The 23373-nt window shown below is 43.9% G+C and overlaps 1 protein-coding gene across 12 annotated transcripts in view; it reads left to right on the top strand.

Annotated features, from left to right (window-relative positions):
* LOC144599945 (uncharacterized) overlaps positions 1 to 23373 on the top strand; it is a 93768-nt gene that overhangs the window by 4796 nt on the left and 65599 nt on the right. For 8 of the 12 annotated variants that reach the window (XR_013548061.1, XR_013548058.1, XR_013548060.1 and 5 more), the window contains exon 2: positions 19009 to 19098. Coding sequence is in view for 3 of the 12 variants with exons in the window: in XM_078411220.1 (XP_078267346.1) it covers positions 21021 to 21042 (22 nt within the window). In the remaining 9 variants the exon portion in view is untranslated. Of the gene's footprint in view, positions 1 to 19008; positions 19099 to 20953; positions 21043 to 23373 lie in introns of all 12 variants that reach the window. The other 4 variants (XR_013548057.1, XM_078411220.1, XM_078411217.1 and 1 more) reach the window with 1 other exon arrangement.

Below are 23373 nucleotides of genomic sequence, written 5' to 3'. Positions count from 1 at the left end.
GCGGTCGGGGCTCCCGACATTGATGCCCCCGCCGGGCAGAGAAAATCCCGCGGCCTATTACTGGCCGTGCCGTCGGTGAAAGGTCCGCGGCGGGCCGACCCAAGCCCCACGATCCGGTGCGGGCGAAGACGCTGCTGCTACTGGAGCTCCCGATGTCGGCCCCGACCCAGGGCAGGGACTGCGAGCTTCTGACGTCCACGCGGCCGGAGCCTCCACAGGCAAGTCCCAGGTGGAGGCCGCCAGCTCCAGGTGCATGGCTGATGGCAGGCCGCAGCGGGAACGGAGACACGGCCCAGAGAGACAACTTTACATTTACAGTTCCCGCCAACCCCCCCCCCCCCCCCCCACCCATAGTACACAACCCAAAAAAAACGACATCACATTCACAGTACAATCAAGACAAAAAAACAACATAAAAACACAAAGACAGACCGCCTCCATTGACCTGTTGTGGCAGTAGGCAAACTGTAGTGGGTCGAGGTACTTGTTGAGGTAGAAGTTAATATGCACCATAGGTAGGAGTTGATATGCACCATAACAACCTCTCAAAGCACTTAATCACCCAGGACGTTAGTGCCACCGGTCAATAGTTGTTGAGGCACATCACCTTACTCTTCTTGGGCACTAGTATTATTGATGCCCTCTTAAAGAAGGTGGGAATCTCAGACCTCAGTAATGACAGGTTGAAAATGTCCACAAAAACTCCAGCCTGTAGGTCTGTACAGGTTTTGAGAACTTGACTAGGTATACCATCAGGTCCAGACACTTTCTGAGGGTTCACCCTCCTGAAGGATCTTCTGACGTCGGCCTCTGTGACTGTGACTTTGACTTTATGGGGGCTCAGGAAGGCACATCAGTGTTCTCCCTATCAAAGCGTGCGTAGAACGCATTGAGCTCGTCAGGGAGTGATGCTTCGCTGTCGCTTGAGCTGCCTCCTGATTTCGCCTTGTAGGAAGTGATGGCATTCAAGTCCTGCCACAGTTTCTGAACATCCGTCTCATCCTCCAGCTTAGAGTGAAAATCCCTTTTGGTCAGCCTCATCTTGTGCAACTGTAACATAACTTTCCACTAAGTATATTCAATTTTCTGACTGTTGAACATGCCGAAAGCCTTATTCGCCATTCAATCTACCTGTGACGTCACTTTCAGTGAACTATGTATTTGTTTTCCTAGATACATCTGCTCATGAAATAATTTCACAACCAAATAGTAAAATTGCCAGTACTTTATGCAACATTATCTCCAAAGCAACTAAAATCTGTAATTTTTAACCACAAATCTTGTCTAGAGAAATATTTAATGTATTTACTTAAATTATTTCAAGCCAAAAAAAATATTTTCAGATCAACTACTTCACAGGTCAAAGATAGACACACAATGCTGGTGTAACTCAGCGGATCAGGCAGCAACTCTGGAGAAAATTGATAGGTGATCCAAAACATCTCCTATCAATTTTCTCCCAAGATGCTGCCTGATCCACTGGGTTATTCCAGCATTTTGTGTCCTTATTTTGGTATAAACCAGCATCTGCAGTTCATTCTCCAGTCCTATTGGATCCAAAACATCACCTATTCATTTCCCCCCAAGATGCTGCCTGATCCACTGAGTTATTCCAGCAATTTGTGTCTATCCTTGGTATAAACCAGCATCTGCAATTCATTCTCCAGTCCTATTGCCCACTCTCCATTTCTCCGGAACCTCACCAGTGCCTAGAGAAAAAAAAAGGTCCTCGTCAAGGCCCCCACAAGCGCCTTGCTTGCCTCTCTCAATAAACTGGGAGAGATCCCATAAGGCTCTGAGGAGTTGTCCACCGTAATGCTCTTCTAGAGCCTCAGCAGCACCTCCTTCCTAGCCCTAGCATAATTGTATACTCCACACTGATCTTGCTGTCCATCTTTCTCCTTGATAAATACAGAGGCAAAGTACTCATTTCATTTGTGCGAATTTTATATCATAATCGTAAGTGATTAGCTTCAATCTGAAATCTGGATCTAAAATCTGAATAGAACATACCTCAAAAATATCAGATGTGAGTTGACTGAAACTCAACTATGAGGACTTTATAATGGACACTATAAACCTGAAAGTTGTGGAAGAAAGATCCGCTGAGCAATTAATGTCTGTGATAGGAAAGGTTCAGATGGATATGGGCAAAACACAGGAAGTTGGGACTAGTGCAGATGAGCATCTTGGTGCATAAGCAAATTAGGCTGCAGGGCATGTTTCCATGTGTGATTCTATAACAGTCTGGGTGACCATGTTTGATGGTGGAGTTATGATGCAAAAGGAATTATGAGAGCTGAGAGCTCACGTCTGGTCTCTGTGTGTGAGAGAGGTAATTTGCCAGACTCCAACAGCACTATCCTTGTCATCTGTTTTAATGATTATATCAAGATTGATTCTTAGTGATTGAAGTGTTGCAAATGCAGATGGGACAGATTTCATTGACCAAATTTACTTTTCTTTTTTTTTTGTTGTTTTTTTTTGGTTTTGTTTTTTGAAAAGCATATGTACAAATAGAAATAAAAAACACATTTGTTACAGAGTTCTTACATAGCTTCAATTTTTAAATTTTTAAAGAGAGAAAATAAAAAAAATAAAAAATATAAAGAAGAAAGGAAAAAAAAAAAAAGTAAGAAAAAAAAACTATAAACTATTGGGAAGAGAGAATAAGAGGATTAAAAAAAAAAGATATAACTATAAAAATTAAAGGGAGTAGATCCGGGAGACAATAGCCACAGTTGTACATCCAACCCCTAACTCAAGTTTCAACTTTTAATTTTAAATTTTTATTTTAGTCCTGTGCCAAACCCATTTACTTTTCTAAAAATTCAATAAATGGAGACCATATTTTTAAAAATAACTCAGGTTTGTCAATTAAGGCAAATCTTATTTTTTCCAAATGAAGGGTCTCTGTCATTTCCGTAGTCCACATTTTAATTGTGGGGGTTATTGGTTTTTTCCAAAATTTAAGTATTAATTTTTTCGCAGTTATTAGACTGTAATCAAGAAAATGTACCTGACTTGTTGTAAAGTTTGTAGTATGTTCTGATAATCCTAATATAATTAATTTTGGATCCATATCCAATTGCTGGTTAATAACTTTAGAAACTATTTTAAAAATCTCCAACCAGAAGTTTTGCATTTTTATACAAGTTACGAAAATATGAGTTAAATTAGCTTCTTGAAATTGACATTTATCACAAATAGGAGAGATACTAGGAAAAATCCTATTTAATTTCGTCTTCGAATAATGTAACCTATGTATTATTTTAAATTGTATTAAGGAATGTCTAGTATTTAATGAACATTGGTGTATATGTTGTAAACTTTCATCCCATATATCTTGCATTATGAGGTGATTCAATTCGTCCTCCCATGCTCGTCTATAAGATTCTGATGACGGAATGTCAGTGTCTAGGAGAGTATTATAAATAAAGGATATTAATTTATTTGAATTATAATGTCGATTCAGGCATACATCAAGTGTTTCTAGACCTCTAAACTTATATTCCTGCATGTGTAATTTTACATAATCTCTAAGTGTAATGTCCCGTCAGATCTGTTAGTCTTGTGTCATGTTCTGTGTTTAGATTCTCATTTCAGGTCCCTTGACTTCCTGCCATTGTAATTGTCAGCCCCGCCTTGATTGTTTCCACCTGTGTGCCTTTACCTCATGTATATATAGTCCACGCCTCCTTTTGTCCTGTGCCAGTTTGTCTTGTGATTCATGTGCTCTGATTCATGTGCTCTCGGTCGTAGTATAGCTAGTAAGTAATGTTTGTAACTAATGTTTTTGTAGCTGAGTAAGTTTAGAGTTTTTGGTTCGAATCGCAGTGTTCTTTAATGTGAAAATTAAAGAACGCCTTTATTTTCTCCAAATTGACTCTTGTGTGTGAGTCGTGCATTTGAGTCCAGTTCCTGTGTGCCCCAGAGCATAACAGAACGAACTGGCCTTAATATGGACTCAGCCGACTCTAAGATTTGGAAATCAGCCCTTGCCAACCAGGGTACTAAGATCCAGCACCACGAGGAGCAGCTGCGCCCAGTCAGTCACGGGGTGCGCGAGCTGAACGATAGACAAGGCGAGTTCCAGTCATCAGTGACGACCCAGATTAACCACCTCGCTGTACAACTCCATCAGGTTCTGGCTCGTCTCGACCCAACCTCGGCAGCTTCTCCACTGGCTCACGTTGAACCTTCAGCCGGCCATCCGCCTGCTGTTCCGGCCACACCTGCGAAACCCACGCTGATTCTACGCCTGGCTTCACCAGATAAGTTCTCTGGAGACTCGGAGAATTGTAGATCATTCCTTGTACAATGTGATCTCCACTTCAAGCATAACCCTGCACACTTCCCCTCAGACCAGGCCAGGGTAGCATTTATTGTGTCCCATTTGACGGGACGAGCCGCAGCATGGGCCACTGCGGAGTGGTCTCGGGGCTCCACAGTCTGTCAGGATCTAGACCTCTTCCAAAGAACATTTAGCAGTATTTTTGATCACACTTCCTCTGCTAAGGAAGCTTCCCGAGTCTTACTGCAGCTAAAACAGAACACTCGCCCAGTGATAGACTATGCCATTGACTTCCGAACCCTTGCAACAGACAGTGGGTGGAATATGCCTGCACAAGTGGATGCATTCATGAATGGGTTGTCGGAGGCTATAAAGGACAGACTTTCACCTTTTGAGTTACCCAGTGATCTAGAGACATTAATTACCAGGGCTATTCGTGTTGATAACAGGATAAAGGAAAAGGAAAGACACCAGGCTGCTGATCGTCCTCCCAATCACCAGGGGCGCTCCTCCGGGTCCTTCACACCGAAGAAGTCATCGTTCCCTGTCCATCGCTGGCCGGAGAAAACAGCGTCCTCTCAGCCGTCGGAGGAACCCATGCAGCTAGGACGAACCAGGCTGACTCCGGAGCAGCGACGGAGCCTGCTTTTACTGCGGTCAACAAGGACACCGTCTGGCCGACTGCTCGGTAAAAGGGGTGGTTCACCAGTGAAAAGGAGGACACTGGTGAGCCGTCCCCGTTTCGGACTTACCTCCTCGACCTCTGACACAGGCCACCCTCACTCTGAATCAGCAAATTGTGAGTCGGGGGGTTTTGATCGACTCCGGAGCCGACGAGAGTCTCATGGACTGGACTCTAGCTCGATCGTGTAAGGTTAAATCTGTGCCCTTGTTGCAACCTATTGTGGCAAGCGCTTTAGATGGACGTCATTTGTCAAGTCAAATCAAGTCAAGTCAAATTTATTTGTCACATACACATACTCGATGTGCAGTGAAATGAAAGTGGCAATGCCTGCGGGTTGTGCACAAAAAGAATTACAGTTACAGCATATAAATAAAGTTAATAAGTTACTAAACATAGCACAAAAAGTGTCGACAAAAATTTAGTCTCTGGGGTTATCAAAGTTGACAGTCCTGATGGCCTGTGGGAAGAAGCTCCGTCTCATCCTCTCCGTTTTCACAGCGTGACAGCGGAGGCGTTTGCCTGACCGTAGCATCTGGAACAGTCCGTTACTGGGGTGGCAGGGGTCCCTCATGATCTTGCTTGCTCTGGATCTGCACCTCCTGATGTATAGGTCCTGCAGGGGGACGAGTGTAGTTCCCATGGTGCGTTCTGCCGAACGCACTACTCTCTGCAGGGCCATCCTGTCCTGGGCAGAGCTGTTCCCAAACCAGACTGTAATGTTGCCGGACAGGATGCTCTCTACAGCCCCAGAGTAGAAGCAATGAAGGATCCTCAGCGACACTGAATTTCCTCAGTTGTCTAAGGTGGTAAAGGCGCTGCTTAGCCTTACCCACCAGTGCGGCAATGTGCGTTGCCCACGTCAGATCCTCTGCGATGCGGACTCCCAAGTATTTGAAACTGCTCACCCTATCCACAATAGACCCATTTATCTCCAGTGGTGTGTACGTCCTTGGAAGTTTAGCCCTTCTGAAGTCCATAATCAGCTCCTTTGTTTTAGTGACATTCAAGAGGAGGCTATTGTCCTGACACCAGAGTGCCAGATCAGCCACCTCCTCCCGGTAGGCCTTCTCATCGTTGTTGGAGATCCGGCCCACCACCACAGTGTCATCAGCAAACTTGATGATGGAGTTTGAGCTGAACCTGGCCCTACAGTCATGTGTGTACAGGGAGTACAGTAGGGGGCTAAGCACGCAGCCCTGGGGGGATCCTATGCTCATCGTACAGAACCTGTCAAAGTCATGTTCAATGCTAACCATGTGGAGATAATGTCTTTTCACTTGTTTGACTCAGCTCAACATCCCTTGGTCTTTGGTTTCCCTTGGCTGCAGAAACACAATCCTCAGATTGATTGGCGATCTGGTAAGATCAGACGATGGGGGGTTGAGTGCACACAATCATGTCTTGTTGAACCAGTGAACAAAGGGGTGAGTTACGGGAAGATCGGGGCGGTTTTGAGAATAAATGTTCTTAAATCTGAAGAAATAAAGATTTCTAATGATGATGATGACTATCCCGATCTGTCGAAGGTTCCACCATGTTACCATGAACTGAAGGAGGTGTTTAACAAGTCCAGGGCCACCACCCTACCTCCTCATCGACCTTTCGACTGCTCTATCAACCTGCTGCCGGGTGCCCCTATTCCCAAGGGGCGACTGTACTCCATATCCGGCCCCGAGAGGAAGGCGATGGATGAGTACATTGAGTCCTCCCTGAGGACGGGCATTATTCGCCCGTCCTCCTCGGCAGCAGGCACGGGGTTTTTCTTTGTGGGCAAGAAAGATGGGTCACTTCGTCCCTGCATAGATTACAGCTTCCTAAACGAGATTACGATCAAGAATCGTTACCCACTTCCTTTGATGTCTTCTGCTTTTGAACTGTTGCACAAAGCCAAAGTATTCTCTAAACTAGACTTAAGGAATGCATACCATCGAGAATCAGAGAGGGGGATGAGTGGAAAACTGGGTTTAACACCCCTAACGGGCACTACGAGTATTTGGTGATGCCGTTCGGGTTAACCAATGCCCCCGCAGTCTTCCATGCTTTTATGAACGAGGTCCTCAGGGAATTTCTCAATGAGTGTATTTTTGTCTACCTTGATGACATTCTTATCTTCTCTCCAGACATACAGTCTCATGAGCGTCATGTCAAGTGTGTGTTGCAGAAGCTCTTAGCTAACCGTCTGTATGTGAAGGCCGAAAAGTGCGACTTCCACGCAGACACAATGTCCTTTCTGGGCTACATTATATCGGCCGACCACATCCAGATGGACCCTGGTAAGGTCAGTGCGGTGGCCAATTGGCCCACCCCCACTAACAGAAAGAAGGTGCAACAGTTTCTCGGATTTGCAAACTTTTACAGACGTTTTATTAGAGACTTCAGTGCTGTTGCTGCTCCTCTGCACTCTCTCACGTCTTCCAAGACCCAGTTCCAGTGGAATCCTCAGGCCGAAGCCGCCTTCCAGCGCCTCAAAACATTGTTCACCAACGCTCCTGTTCTGACCATCCCAGATCCCCAGAGACAGTTCATTGCGGAGGTGGACGCCTCCAACGAGGGGATTGGGGCGGTACTTTCCCAGAGAGCGGAGAAGGACAACCGGATTCATCCCTGCGCCTACCTGTCACCTAAGTTGACCCCAGCAGAAAAGAATTACGATGTCGGAAACAAAGAACTGCTGGCAGTCAGAGCCGCATTGGGGGAGTGGAGGCACTGGCTGGAGGGGGCCGAGCAGCCTTTTCTGGTATGGACAGATCACAAGAACCTGGAATACATCCGTAAAGCCAAGAGACTCAACTCACGTCAGGCCAGATGGACTCTGTTTTTTAGTAGGTTCAACTTTTCTCTGTCTTACAGGCCCGGTTCCCAGAACACAAAACCAGACGCCCTGTCCCGACTTTATGACCCTGAACCTGATACCAGAGAACCCGAACCCATCCTGCCACTTAACCGTGTGGTAGGAGCGGTGTCTTGGCAGATCGAAACAGATGTGAAGCAGGCAAATGATGAGACTCCAGCACCGAGTGGCTGTCCTACTAACTGTTTGTTTGTTCCTGTGACATTGCGCCCCCAGGTAATCCACTGGGCTCACACGTCCCTGCTCACATGCCATCCAGGTGCCAAGAGAACTGTTTTTGTGGTTAAACAGCGTTTTTGGTGGCCTTCACTTGAGAAGGATGTAGCTGAATATGTGGCCGCCTGCCCTGTCTGTGCAAGGAGCAAGCCCTCCAGACAAGCCCAAGCGGGCCTGCTGCACCCACTTTCAGTCCCTCAGAGGCCCTGGTCCCACATCTCCATTGACTTTGTTACTGGGTTGCCGGCCTCCAAAGGTAACACAACTGTCCTGACGGTGGTAGACCGATTTTCAAAGATGGTACATTTTATCGCTGTGGCCAAGCTCCCCTCTGCCAAAGAGACGGCAGAGGTAATGATGTCTCACGTTTTTCGTATCCATGGTTTCCCTACAGACATTGTCTCGGACCGGGGCCCTCAGTTTGTGTCCAAGTTTTGGAGTGAGTTTTGTTCCCTCATAGGTGCCACCGTCAGCCTGTCTTCTGGTTACCATCCGCAATCCAATGGCCAGACTGAGCGGATGAACCAGGAGCTCGAGACCTGCTTGCGCTGTCTGATCGCGCAGAACCAGACCACCTGGAGCGACCATCTCATCTGGGTCGAGTACGCACGCAACACGCTTCCTACGGCTGCCACGGGACTCACACCCTTCCAGTGTGCCTACGGCTACCAGCCCCCCTTGTTCTCGGCTTATGAGGGTGAGGTGACGGTGCCTTCTGCCCACGCCATGATCTGATGCTGTCGCCGAATCTGGGACGGAGCTCGGAGGGTTCTACTCCGGGGTCAGTCCCAGATGAAAGCGGCAGCCGACCGCCACCGCAGATCCGCTCCGCATTATCGCCCAGGCCAGAAGGTATGGCTGTCTACAAAGGACTTGCCACTTCACGTCCACGCCAGAAAGCTGGCTCCAAGGTTCGTGGGTCCATTTCCCATTTCGAAAGTCATTAACCCTGTTTCGGTCCGTCTACAACTCCCCAGGTCATTAAGGGTTCACCCTACATTCCACGTCAGCAAAATAAAACCGGTCAAGGAAAGTGCACTCGTGCCCGCCTCCAAGCCCCCTCCACCCCCCGGCTCGTCGACGGTGGTCCGGTCTACACAGTTAAGGCACTTCTTGCAGTCCGCAAGAGAGGTCGCGGTCGCCAGTTTCTGGTCGACTGGGAAGGCTACGGTCCTGAGGAGAGGTGCTGGATTCCTGCCAGCTTCATTTTGGACAAGACTTTGATCAAGGACTTTGACAAGACTCATCCTGACCAGCCTGGACCGTCAGGAGTTGGTCCTAAAGGGGGGGGTACTGTAATGTCCCATCAGATCTGTTAGTCTTGTGTCATGTTCTGTGTTTAGATTCTCATTTCAGGTCCCTTGACTTCCTGCCATTGTAATTGTCAGCCCCGCCTTGATTGTTTCCACCTGTGTGCCCTTACCTCATGTATATATAGTCCACGCCTCCCTTTGTCCTGTGCCAGTTCGTCTTGTGATTCATGTGCTCTGATTCATGTGCTCTCGGTCGTAGTATAGCTAGTAAGTAATGTTTGTAACTAATGTTTTTGTAGCTGAGTAAGTTTAGAGTTTTTGGTTCGAATCGCAGTGTTCTTTAATGTGAAAATTAAAGAACGCCTTTATTTTCTCCAAATTGACTTGTGTGTGAGTCGTGCGTTTGAGTCCAGTTCCTGTGTGCCCCAGAGCATAACACTAAGTTGTAAATATCTAAAATAATTATTAACATGTAATCCGTAGTTCCGCTGTAAATCCTGAAAAGAAAGAAAAGTTCCCTTATGATAAAGATCTCCCACCCTTTTAATTCCATAACTTTTCCATTGAGCAAATCCTCTATCTAAGACAGATGGTTTAAAAGAAGGGTTATTCGCAATAGGAAGGAAAACAGATAATTTACTCAATTTTAACGTAAGATTTAATTGTTTCCAGGTACGGATAACACTGTGTATAATGGGATTACCATATGTTTTTTTATTTAAATTTATTGGAGCTAAGAGGATCGCACCAATATCAAATGGTAAACAATCCTCTTTCTCCATCTTTAACCAATCCGGTTGTTGATCAGAATCATCCAACCAGCAGGTTATATTTTTAATATTAACCGCCCAATAATAAAATAAGAAGTTAGGTAAGGCAATTCCTCCATTAGTTTTAGACTTACAAATTTACTTTTCTATCCCCTTTCAGACCCTAACCTACCCTGGTTTTGCCCTGACATCCACCTTCCCTGCGGTTAAACAAGCCTCTTTTGTCTCCTTCCTGTCAGCTACCCACAGATGCATCCTGACCTGCTAGGTGTTTCCAGCATTTTCCATTTTATAGACCACATTAATAAGTTTGCAGGTGAATAAACAACAGCTAAACATTCCTGCTGTGGAAGGGCCTGTTTTCATGCTGTGGAAGTTCAACTTGCATTGAAGGTGCATTTTACTTCTCTTGGTTATCATGTCTAAATTACGTTTCCAGTTAGGATTTTGTTACAACAAGTCATTCCTTCAAGGCACAAAATCTAACTGGAAAAGTAGTTCAGACATGGTTGCCACGAGAAGTAAAATACATCTTCAATGCAAGTAGGAAGGCAAATGTGTAAGAAGGAACTACAGATACTGATTTAAACCGAAGATAGACACAAAGTTTCCCCGAATAGTCAATGGGAATTAGTAGAAAGATATGCCAGGAGATTGCAGACAGCTGCAGGTCAAATAAGGTTGTTGTAGGGGATTTTAACTTTCCCTGGGAAAATTGACTGGGAAAATCATTGTGTGGAAGGTTTAAATGGGGTGCAATTCCTCAGAGGTGTTCATAAGAGTTTTCTCAAGCAGTATGTAGAGCCCCCCAGACGTGAGAGGGCAACACTAGATCTAGTATTGGGAAATTGGGAAGGGCAAGTTAATGAAGTGTTTGTGGAGGAGCCTTTTGGGACTAATGACCATGGATCAATTAGGTTTAAGATATTTATGGATAGGGACATAGAGGGCCCACATGTTAAAATGCCCAACTGGGTGGGGTAAGGCCAACTTTGAGGATATGAGAGAAGGTCTCTCGCTCAAGTTGACTGGAGCAGGTTATTTGAGGGGAAAGTGTGCTGACAAAAGCTGAGGATCTGTTAGAGTAAAGGGCAAGGCAGGCAAACATAAGGAAGCTTGGCTGACTTGGGAAATTGAGGCATTGGTCAAAAACAAGAAGGATGCATGGGACAGGTATAGGCAGCTAGGATCAAGTGCATCCCTGGAGGACTTTCAGGAACTAAGGAGTAAACTGAAAAAGGAAATCAGAAGGGCAAAATGGGGCCAGGAGGTAACACTTGCGGGTAGCATAACACTGGTGGGTAGCATTAAGAATGATCCCAAAAGATTTTATAAATACATAAGGGGTTAAAGGATAACTAGAGAGGGAGTGGGACCTCTCAGGAATCAAAGCGGTTACCTCTGTGTGGAGCCACAGGAGATGGGCAAGGTCCTCAATGAGTATTTCTCCTCCATATTTACCAAGGAAAAAGACAGTAGGACGGAGAAACTTGGGGCAGTCAATGGAAGTGTCTTGAGAACAGTCAGTGTTACAGTTAAAGAAGTACCGAAGGTACTATCATGTATGAAGGTAGACAAATCTACAGGGCCTGATCAGATATATCCGAGGACGTTGTGGGAAACTAGAGAGGAAATTGCGGGAGCCCTGGTTGAAATTTACGAGTTGTCCTTAATTACAGGAGAGGTGCTGGAAGACTGGAGGGTGGCAAATATTGTGCCTCTATTCAAGAAGGGCAGCAGGGAAAATGTTGGGAACTGTAGGCCGGTGAGCTTAACATCTGTAGTTGGAAAGTTACTAGAGAGTATTCTGAGGGATAGGTTATACAGGCATTTGAATGGGCAAGGGCTGATTAGGGATAGTCAGCATGGTTTTGTTCGTGGGAGGTCATGTCTCACAAATCTGATTGATTTTTTTGAAGACATGACCAAAAAGGTCGATGAGGGCAGAGCTGTAGATGTTGTATACATAATAATAATAATAATAATAATAATAATAAGCATAATAAGCATTTAATAAGCATTTCATTACATGGATTTCAGTAAGGCATTCGACAAGGTTCCGCATGGTAGGCTGCTCTGGAAGGATAGATCGCATGGGATCCAAGGAGAGATAGCTGAATGATAGCAAATTGGCTTCATGGAAGGAAGCAGAGGGTGATAGTGGAAGGTTGCTTCTCGGACTGGAGGCCAGTGACAAGTGGTGTGCCTAAGGGTTCGTTGCTGGGCCCGTTACTGTTTGACATCTACATTAATGATTTGGATGAGAATATACAGGGCAAGATTAGCAAGTTTGCTGATGATACAAAAGTGAGTGGTTTTGCAGATGGTGAAGATAGTTGTGAAAGATTGCAGCAGGATCTGGATCGATTGGCCAGGTGGACTGAGGAATGGTTTTTGATGGAATTTAATACTGGGAAGTGTGAAGTGTTGCATTTTGGTATGTTTAACAAGGGCAGGACCTACACAGTGAATGGTAGGCCTCTGGAGAGTATTGTAGAACAGGGGAATCTAGGAGTGCAGGTACATGGTTCCTTGAAGGTCGTGTCACAGGTAGATAAGGAGGTCATAAAGGCTTTTGGCACATTGGCCTTCATCATTCCAAGTATTGAGTGTAGAGGTTGGGAGGTAATGTTGCAGTTCTATAAAACGTTGGTGAGACCGCATTTAGAGTATTCAGTGTTCAGTTCTGGGCACCATATTGGAAAGATATTGTCAAGCTTGAAACGGTTCAGAGAAGATTTACAACGATGTTGTCAGTACTAGAAGGTCAGAGCTAAAGGGATAGCACAGGAGGATGAGGGTTGATCTTATAGAGGTGTATAAGATCATGAGAGGCATAGATCAGGTAGATGCACACAGTCTCTTGCCCAGAGTAGGGGAATTGAGGGCCAGAGGATATAGATTCAAGGTGAAGGGGAAAAGATTTAATAGGAATCTGAGGGGTAACTTTTTCACACTAACGGTGGTGGGTAAATGGAACAAGCTGCCAGAGGGGGTAGTTGCAGACCTCTCATTTAAATTATTGATGTAGATGACAAACAGTAATTGGCCCAGCACCGAATCCTGAGGCACACCACTAATCACAGGCCTCCAGTCCGAGAAGCAACCTTCCACCATCACCCTCTGCTTCCTTCCTTGGAGCTAATTTGTTATACATTCAGCCATCTCTCCTTGGATCCCATGTGATCTAACCTTCCAGCGCAGCCTACCATGTGGATCCTTGTCAAATGCCTTACTGAAATCCATGTATACAACATCTACAACCCTGCCCTCATCGACCTTTTTGGTCACGTCTTCAAAAAATTCAATCAGATTTGTGAGACACGACCTTCCACATACAAAACCATGCTGACTATCCCTAATCAGCTTTTGCCTGTCCAAATGCCTGTATAAACTATCCCTCAGAATACTCTCTAGTAACTTTCCAACTACAGATGTTAAACTCACCGGCCTATAGTTCCCAGCATGAAAAGCTTCGGTTGCATGGTAGCCAGTCAGCAGAAAGACAATACATAATTACAATCGAGCCATTTATAGTGTTTTTTTCAAAGAGATTAATATTTAGTGCAAGGTAAAGCCAGCAAAGTCCAATCAAGGATAGTCCAAGGGTCATCAAAGAGGTACATAATAGTTCAGGACTGCTGTCTGGTTATGGTAGGATGATTCAGTTGCCTTTTATAGCTGGAAAGAAACTGTTCCTGAATCTGGAGGTGTGCATTTTCACATTTCTATACCTTTTGCCTGATGGAAGAGGGAGTGGCCAGAGTGAGACTCGTCCTTGATTATGCTGCTGGCCTTGCCGAGATAGCGTGAGGTATAAATGGAGTCAATGGAAGGGAGATTGGTTTGCATGATGGTCTGGGCTGCGTCCACGATTTGCTGCCATTTGTTGTGGTCTTGGATGGAGCTGTTCCCAAACCAAGCTGCGAACATTAGAAGTTGGTGAGAGTGGTAGGGGACATGCCGAACTTCCTAAGCCTTCTCAGGAAGTAGATGCGTTGGTGTGCTTTCTTGGTTGTTTCTTCAATATGGGTGGTCCAGGAGAATTGGTTGATATTGACACCTCGAAATTTGAGACTTTCAATCATCTCTACTTCGGTGCCATCAATGCAAACTGGGGTATGTGCACCACTTTAAAACATACTGTTTAGTTTTTACTTACAATGTGATTACTTTTGCAAAAAAATAATTAAGTTACTGATTTTCTGATTTAATCATAATTGAAATATTACAAATTCACAGTTTGTGCCTAGAACATACAAAATATTGACTAAAAGTATCCAAATTTTGATGTGAAATGAACATTCAATCTAAAGTGACCTTTAATGATTTTTGTCTTGTTAAGGTAGGATACCTTACTAATGGTAATGTTTGGTTTAATTGACAAATTAAAAAAATTATGTATCAAAATATGGGAATACTGTTACTATTTTAGTAAGATTTATTTGTATTTTTTATCATATTGCCTATTCCCCTATTTTCCACTATCAATCTCATTTGTTTTCTACAGAATAGTTTTTCAGCATTGGGATATTGGAACCTAATCAAACCTTCTCCCCCTGTCATCCATAGTACCACAATTCCCAAGGAATTACAATACAGGCACTCCCCGACCTACGTAATGGTTACATTCCGTGATCTCTTGTGTTAGTCAGATTTTACATAAATCAAAATCACCACACCCAACCCCTGCCCAAAATAGCTCAAGGTCTCGACCCAAAACATGATCTGTCCATGTTTTTCAGAGATGCAGCCTGGCCCGCTGTGTTACTCCAGCACTTTGTGCCCATTACTTAGAGTATTAACAACGGTGATGAAACAAAATACAGAGCGGAGGTGCAGAACCTGGCGGACTGGTGCTCTGATAACAACCTGTCCCTAAATACCACCAAGACCAAGGAGCTGATCATCAACTTCTGTTGGTCACACAACGGGGAATACGCCCCGATCTTTATCAACGGGGACAGTGTGGAGAGAGTGTCCAGCTTCAAGTTTCTGGGCACTCACATTTCGGAGGACCTAACATGGTCCAATAACACTGCTGCGCTGGTCAAGAAGGCACAGCAACGACTGTTCTACGAAAGAACATTGAAAAAGTCTGGTCTACCCCAACAGCTGCTGACGACCTTCTCCCGCTGCACCATAGAGAGCATCCCAACACATGGCATCCCTGGTATCTCAGCTGCATGGAGGCAGAGAGGAAAGCTCTTCAGCGGGTAGTCCATCGAGCTCAGGACCATCGGAACACAGCTACCAGCCTTGGAGGGCATCTACAACACACGATGCCTCACAAACGCCACCAGCATCCACAAAGACTCTTCACACCCCTGCAACAGTCTGTTTGAACTTCTACCATTGGGCAGACGATACAAGGCCTTCTCCGCCCGCGCCTCCAGGCTCAGGAACAGCTTTATCCCCAGGGCCATAGTTGCTATGAACCGGTCCTGCTGAGCCGGATGGTCACATCGCACAGTGAACTGGCACAGATCTACTTGCACTTTATTCTGTTTTAAAACTGTTACAATTTGATTGCACTAGGGATTGAGTGCAGAATTGTATACTTAAATTCGAATTTACATAAGTCACCTATTGTGTGAGTCGGGGAGTGTCTATGGCTGTAAAGAGAATATCCTTTTTGATATTCTTTCAATGATCCAGCTTCTCTTGATGCCCAATAAACACATTAATTAGTTCAGGAATTGAGCCTAGACTTCTCTGTGGTTCAGAGACTCACGGCCTTGCTCTAAGATGCTGGTTCCCAATCTCCTGCCGCGACCCAATATTAGGCTGTGAAGGATTGAAATTGGCATGCGAGGGGATCCAAACTTTTTTGTTTGTAAATTATGGAATATTCTTGTGAAAATTGATGGAAAATTTTAGCGAAAGTTGTTGAAATAGTTGAAGAGTAGCCATGCAGTTGTTGAACAAGTTTCTGCACACAAGGGTAGACTGGTAGAGTATTCAGTGACTGAAAACTCAACCCCAGGCAGAGTATTCAGTGACTGAAAAATCAACCCCAGGAAAAAAGACTGTGAGCATCATTTCTGTTTGATGTTTTAATTTTGTCTTCAATGGTTCAATGGTCCTTTATTGTCACGTGTACCGAGGTACAGTGAAATTTAATTTATCATGCAGTCATACCAAAAAAGCAACAAGATACAAAACTACATAAATATTAAACATAAACAGCCACCACAATGGCGTGTGAGAATTCCTAGGGCACACAACATAAGCGGAGACCCATAGCCATCAGTTCAATGTCCGGGCCACACATGCTCCTTCACCGTGATGCGACCAGAGTTGTACCGACCGATATCACTCTTTCTGCAGTCCATGTCCGCCTGAACAGTCAGAAAGCTGTCCACACTCGCACCAGATTTCGTGGATGTTCTCATGGCACAATGTCCCGCAAACACTGAGATCACTGCACTCACGGCACTCCCTCCGAGTCCTCACCAGTGCAGGCAGCACGTCCATCTTGTTTTTCGGCGACCTCACATTCCCCACTGTGATGGAAGGCAAATAACTGTTACCTTCTTCCTCCTTTTTTCCCTGCCGTCAGGGCGATCAAAACATGTACAGTTGGAGCGATTGAAGCTCCTGCAGTTGGAACTCCCGAAGTCGATCGCTAACAAACGGACTGCCAGCTCCACGATGTTAAGGCCACAGTGTGGACGGAGATACGATAGAAAAAAAGTTGTATCTCTGTCAAGGGACGAGATTTTTTAAAAATCCCCCCAACCCCCACCCTCCAAATAAAACAAAAACTAAAGATACACTAAAACATACAAAAAACAACAAAACGAGACAGGTTGTTGGCGAAGCTGCCACTTACGGCGCCACCCGGTGGAGTGCCGCTTGTAGCGCCACTCAATAATTTCATTTGTTTTTTAATTTAATTTACATTTCTCGCTTTATTTTTGTTTGCAATTATTTCATTTGATTTATATACTATACCCATGGAAAGAGAAACATGTTATTGTTTAAGGTTGAATTCTTTATTCAATGCATCTTTGGTAAGTCTCCATCCTTCACTATACTGGTGGTTATCATAGGCCATAAACTCAATTGGACCAGCCATTTAAAAACAAGGGCAGGTCAGACCTGGGTGTTCTAAGGCATGTGACTCACCACCCTTTGCAAAACCCAAATCAGAAGTGATAGAATACTCTCCACTTGTCTGCAAGAGTGCAGTGTAAACAAGTCTCAGGAAACTCGCCAACAGAGCAAAGTAGCCCTCTTGTGGGAAGCGAAGGAAGAAATTGCAAGAGCCATGTCAGATATGTTTACATCATTTTAACCACAGGTCGGGTATTGGAAGATTGAGGAATGATTTAATTTGATTTTTCTTTAATTTTTCTTTACTTTTGTGATTAATATGTTGCAAACCCAAAGTAAAATGTTTTGAAAACTCAAATGAATTTATAATTCTGTCAAAATGATTTATCATGCTATCATAAACTTAGTCCAAATGTTTGATCGATATTTGGCCACAGATAAATAAGGTTGGCAGCCACTGCCCTCAGTTATAGTGTCATACAGCACGGAAACAGGCCCTTCAATCCAACATGCCCATTCTGACATAGATTGGCAGCATAGTGGCACCGCGGTAGTGTTGCTGCCTTACAGTGCCAGGGACCTGGGTTTCATGCTGATCCTGTCTGTTTGGAGTTTGTATGTTCTCCCAGTGACCGTGGGGGTTTTCTCAGCTTGCTCCAGTTTCCTTCCACATTCAAAACACATGCTGGTATGTAGGTTACTTGGCCTCTGTAAGTTGCACTGGTGTGTAGGATAGAACTAGTGTATGGGTGATCATTGGTCGGCACAGACTCAATGGGCCGAAGGGCGCTGTATCTCTAAACGAAACTAAACTAATCTACTCTCGTCCCACCTGCCTGTGTTTGGCCCATGTACCTCTAAACTTTTTTTATCCATGTTCTTGCCAAATATCTTTTAAATGTTATAGTATCTGGCTCAACTATCTTGTCTGGCATCTTGTTCCATATGCCCACCACCCTCTGTGTGGAAAAAGTCATCCTCAAGCATGGTAGCGCAGCGGTAGAGTTATTGCCTTACAGCGCATTTTCTGAGATCTTCGGTTTCCTCCCACACTGCAAAGACGTACAGGTTTGTAAGTTAATTGGCTTGGTGTATGTGTAAATTGTCCCTAGCGTGTGTAGGATAGTGTTAATGTGCGGGAATCGCTGGTCGGTGCAGACTCGGTGGGCCGAAGGGCTTGTTTCCACGTTGTATCTCTAAACTAAAATAAAATAAAATTAAATCCTTGTCCTCTGGTTCTTGATATCCCTACTCTGGGGAAAAAGACTGTGCATTCACCCTGACTAATCCCCTCATGATCATTCTACACCTCTATAGGATATCCCATTATACAACTGCACTCCGAGGAATAAAGTCTAATCCTGTCCAACCTCATCCAATAGTTCAGACCCTCGGGTTCTGGCAATATCCTAAATCTTCTCTGCACTCTTTCCAGCTTAACAACATCCTTCCTATAGCAGGGTGACCAAACCTGAATAGAATACTCCAAATGCAGCCTCACCAACATGTTGTACAACTGTAACTTAACATTCCACCTTTTATACAGAGGGAAGAAGTATAAAATTTGGCCTTTGTTAGTCTCTCCAGAATTGGAGCTCGACAATCTTTCAAAAATAATAAATTATATTATTGATATTATGTGTAGAAAAGGACTGCAGATGCTTGTTTAAATCGAAGGTAGACACAAAATGCTGGAGTAACTCGGCGGGATAGGCAGCATCTCTGGAGCGAAGGAATGGATGACGTTTCAGGTCGAGACCCTTCTTCAGACTGATTGATCTTCAGCTGCCTGTCCCGCCGAGTTACTCAAGCATTTTGTGTCTACCTTATTGATATTCTTATTGAAGTAAAATTAAATTTCCACTTCCACTTTCTTTCAGTTATGAAAATTGGACTCATTTGCTACCAAATTGGGAGATTGCCAAGACAAAGTACGCTTGCTGTTATATTTAAAAGTGTGATAGATACATGTAAGTATTTTCTAATTCAAATAATAAACTTTCTTATTTTGATGATATGTATGGTGTAATGTTTTTATAAAATCATAGAATTGTTCAGCACAGAAACAAGCCTGTACGCTCACCTTGTCTATGCTGATCATGATGAATTAATCCCACTTATAGAGTCATTAAAATAGCATGAAAACAGGCCCTTCAGCCCACCTTGTTCACACTGACCAAGTTAGCATACTGGGCTAGTCCTATTTGCCTGCATTTGGCCCATTGCCTTCCAAACTCTTCCAATCCATATATCTGTCTAAATGTCCTTTAAAAGTCACAATTGTATCCAATTCTATAGCTTTCCCTGGCAACTCATTCCAGATACGGACTATCCTGTGAATGAAAATGTTGCTCCTGAGGTTCCTCTTACATCTCTTCCCTGCCAAATTAACCATATGCTTTCTAGCTTATCTCTAAACTAAACTAAATTAATCATGAACGGAATAGATCAGGTAAATGCCCAGTACTTGCCCAGAGTAGGGGAATCAAGAACAGGAGGACATAGGTTTAAGGTGAGAGGGGAAAGATTTAATAGGAATCCGAGAGGCAACTTTTTTCCAAAGGGTGATGGGTATATGGAACGAGCTGGCAGAGGAGGTAGTTGAGGCAGGTACGATCACAACATTTAAAATACATTTGGACAGGTACATGGATAGGATAGGTTTAGAAGGATATGGGACAAATGCAGGCAGTAGGACGAGTGTAGATGGGGCATGTTGGTCAGAGTGGGGAGGTTCGACTGAAGGATCTCTTTCCACTCTCTTTGACTCTTAAGTAGCCTTTCATCAGCTTTGCTAACACTTCAATGGGAATGGTCTTTCGGCACTGTAGAGTTATGAGTCAGGGTTTACCTAAACTACTTTCAAAATTTAGTGGAGAACAGGTCCATGAAGTTGCAAATGTTCCATTGTCCAATAAAGCACCATTTCCCCCTTCAAGGCACCTGAAGAAAGTGGCTCAATTGAGTATGGTCTTGGCTTCTTAATAAATGGTGGTTCAGGTGTTGATTGCTAGAGTGCTGGCTAACCTGCTTGAAACCTTTCTCCATTTAAGGCAAAGCAGGAATATCTCCCATAATACATGGAAATATCTACTAAAAAGATCACAGTTGTAAGTCAGGCACCAAATATTTTTATCTCCAAAACTCCCAAACTGTTTATATTACTTCAGGAACTGTTTGACATCACCACCCTTACAAGTCAAGCATGGAATAAAATTTACGGTTATTGGCCATAAAATGAATGTTTCTGAATCTTCACTCACAGGCATTGAACTTCAGTGTTTTTATCATGCAATGTTGTAAAAAGCATTAAAAAGACACTACGACCTAAAATCAGTGAGATATAGCAATGGGTAGAAGTAGAAAGGTGCAAACTATGCCAGTAGTTCACCACACATCCATTTACCATGTATGTACTCGTGGAGTAGAGAACCTTTCCTGTCCTCCACAAGTAATTGGGAAATATCACAGATTAATTCATTGGAACTCTACAGTTGCAAAAATTTTGTGTAACTTGAAAGAATTCAACTAAATTACATAAAGTTGAACAAAGGAAAATTGTAATTTATGTGACTCTAGAAAAATGTCGTTGAATGTGACTTGAGAGAAATATTTTGTTATCAATCACTGTAGTCACTATTTCTGTGTGCAAAGGTGAAAAATGCGTAACAGAAAGATTTAATTCTTTGTAGTTGTGTCTTTACTTGCCTACTGGATACATGGCTATGCCTTTGCTTTTGGAGACCAAGACACAATTATTGGAAATACGAATTTCTTTACTTCTGGCAATGTGAACTTCTCACACTTCTTTTATAATTATGCAAGATGTGCTATTGTAACCACGATCGTATCTGGAACTATTCCCCGAAGGACAGAACCAATTGGTTACGTTATGTCAAGCTACATGTTAGCAGGTACAGCAATTTGTATAGTTATGGATTTGTTAATGTTTTAATCTCCTAATGACATTAAAAATGAGTGTATGTTTTAAATTATCCTGCAGAACTAAAATCTGTGTCCTTAATACCATCAATATGTGAAAGAGTTGCATAAAAAAGGGGATGCCATGGTGGCACAGTAGTTCGGTTACCAGAGATTAAAAAATAGAAAATGCTGTTAAACAATACCCATGGAAAGAGAAACATGTTATTGCTTAAGGTTGAACTTTTTATTCAATGTTTCTTTGGTAAGTCTCCATCCTTCACTATACTGGTGGTTATCATAGGCCATAAACTCAATTGGACCAGCCATTTAAAAACAAGGGCAGGTCAGACCTGGGTGTTCTAAGGCATGTGACTCACCACCCTTTGCAAAACCCAAATCAGAAGTGATAGAATACTCTCCACTTGTCTGCAAGAGTGCAGTGTAAACAAGTCTCAGGAAACTCGCCAACAGAGCAAAGTAGCCCTCTTGTGGGAAGCGAAGGAAGAAATTGCAAGGGCCATGTCAGATATGTTTACATCATTTTAACCACAGGTCGGGTATTGGAAGATTGAGGAATGGCTAATAGTATGTTTTTACTTAAGAAGGGATGCAAGGACACGTAAGGGTACTACAAGCTTGTAAGGGTACTACAAGTGTAAAATCAATGGTGGGGAAACCTACCACTGATGTTAAGTTCGTCAGCCCATGGTTGGAAAGACAAATCAGATTAGGGATAGCTTTTCATGTGGGAAATCACAGTAATAGGCTCTTCAGCATGCAATGGCTGTGCTGACTCATGTCCCCTTCATCTGGAACATCTAGTAGTGAAGTGCTGTCCCTTCTACCTTCGAAGGAAATTCACATCTTTCAACGTCACTTCCCACCCCGGGCAGATGTTCAGTTAGCACAAGAAGAAGTGCACGCCGTGATCAACAAACAACAGATGGATTATCCCAATCCTTCTGTATCATAGCTGGGAACTTCAATAAAACTAGTTTGAAATAAGCCACAGCTGTTACTGACTTCATAACAAAACATGTGGAGCATTGTGTTCCCTCCAAGTCCATCCGAGTGGTCCCTTACTTGAAGCCGTGGAAGAACCCAGAGGTCTACATTCTACTGAGGACCAGATCTTGGGCATTCAAATCTGGTGATGCAAGCAAGGCATTGACATCCATAGTGATGAAGTGTTTTGGGAGTATGTTTATGACACATATCATCTCCTGCCTTAGTAAGGACATGGACCCATAACAATTTGCCTATCGTCACAACTAATGATGTGGACATAACAAGGGATGTGATTGTGCTGGCTTTTCATTCTGCTCTGGACCACTTTGACAATAAGAGCACATATTGTTCAGATTATTATTTGTCCAACCTCGCTCGGCTAATACTTCTAATCTAGGTAGCATTCTTTCCCACCAAAGCCCAACGTCTTTCTTGTAATGCGGAAGTGAAAACTGCACACAAATAGTCTCATAAATTTGATTTGAGTTTCTTGAAGTGGTGATAAAGAGGATTGAGGTGACAATGAGGGCAGGGCGATAGGTATTGTCTACATGGACTTTAGCAAGTCTTGCATGGTAGGCTGCTCTGGAAAGTTAGTTCATGTGGGATCCATGGTGAACTAGCCAAGTGGATACAAAATTAGCTTGGTGGCAGAAGTCAGAGGGTGATAGACAATAGACAATAGACAATAGGTGCAGGAGTAGGCCATTCAGCCCTTCGAGCCAGCACCGCCATTCAATGCGATCATGGCTGATCACTCTCAATCAGTACCCCGTTCCTGCCTTCTCCCCATACCCCCTCACTCCGCTATCCTTAAGAGCTCTATCCAGCTCTCTCTTGAAAGCATCCAACGAACTGGCCTCCACTGCCTTCTGAGGCAGAGAATTCCACACCTTCACCACCCTCTGACTGAAAAAGTTCTTCCTCATCTCCGTTCTAAATGGCCTACCCCTTATTCTCAAACTGTGGCCCCTTGTTCTGGACTCCCCCAACATTGGGAACATGTTATCTGCCTCTAATGTGGAGGATTGTGGTTCAGATTCAGATCTGTGCATTGCAGAGATCGGTGCTAGGTCCACTGTTTTTTATTTGAATGAGAATGTAGCTGACATGGTTATCTGAGATTACAATAGGATCTAGGGGAACTGGAAAAGTGGGCTGAGGAGTGGCATACGACATTTAACAAAATGCTGTCTGGATCGTAGGGTTTCAGCTACAAGGAGAAGTTGGTTAAACTGGAATTGTTTTCTCTGGAATGTTGAAGGTTGACGGCAGACTTGACAGATATAAAGTTCTGAGAGGCATAGACAGGA

This window comes from Rhinoraja longicauda, chromosome 14, assembly GCF_053455715.1.
Source record: "Rhinoraja longicauda isolate Sanriku21f chromosome 14, sRhiLon1.1, whole genome shotgun sequence".
NCBI lineage: Eukaryota > Metazoa > Chordata > Chondrichthyes > Rajiformes > Arhynchobatidae > Rhinoraja > Rhinoraja longicauda.
This window is presented reverse-complemented; position numbering and strand designations above follow the sequence as displayed.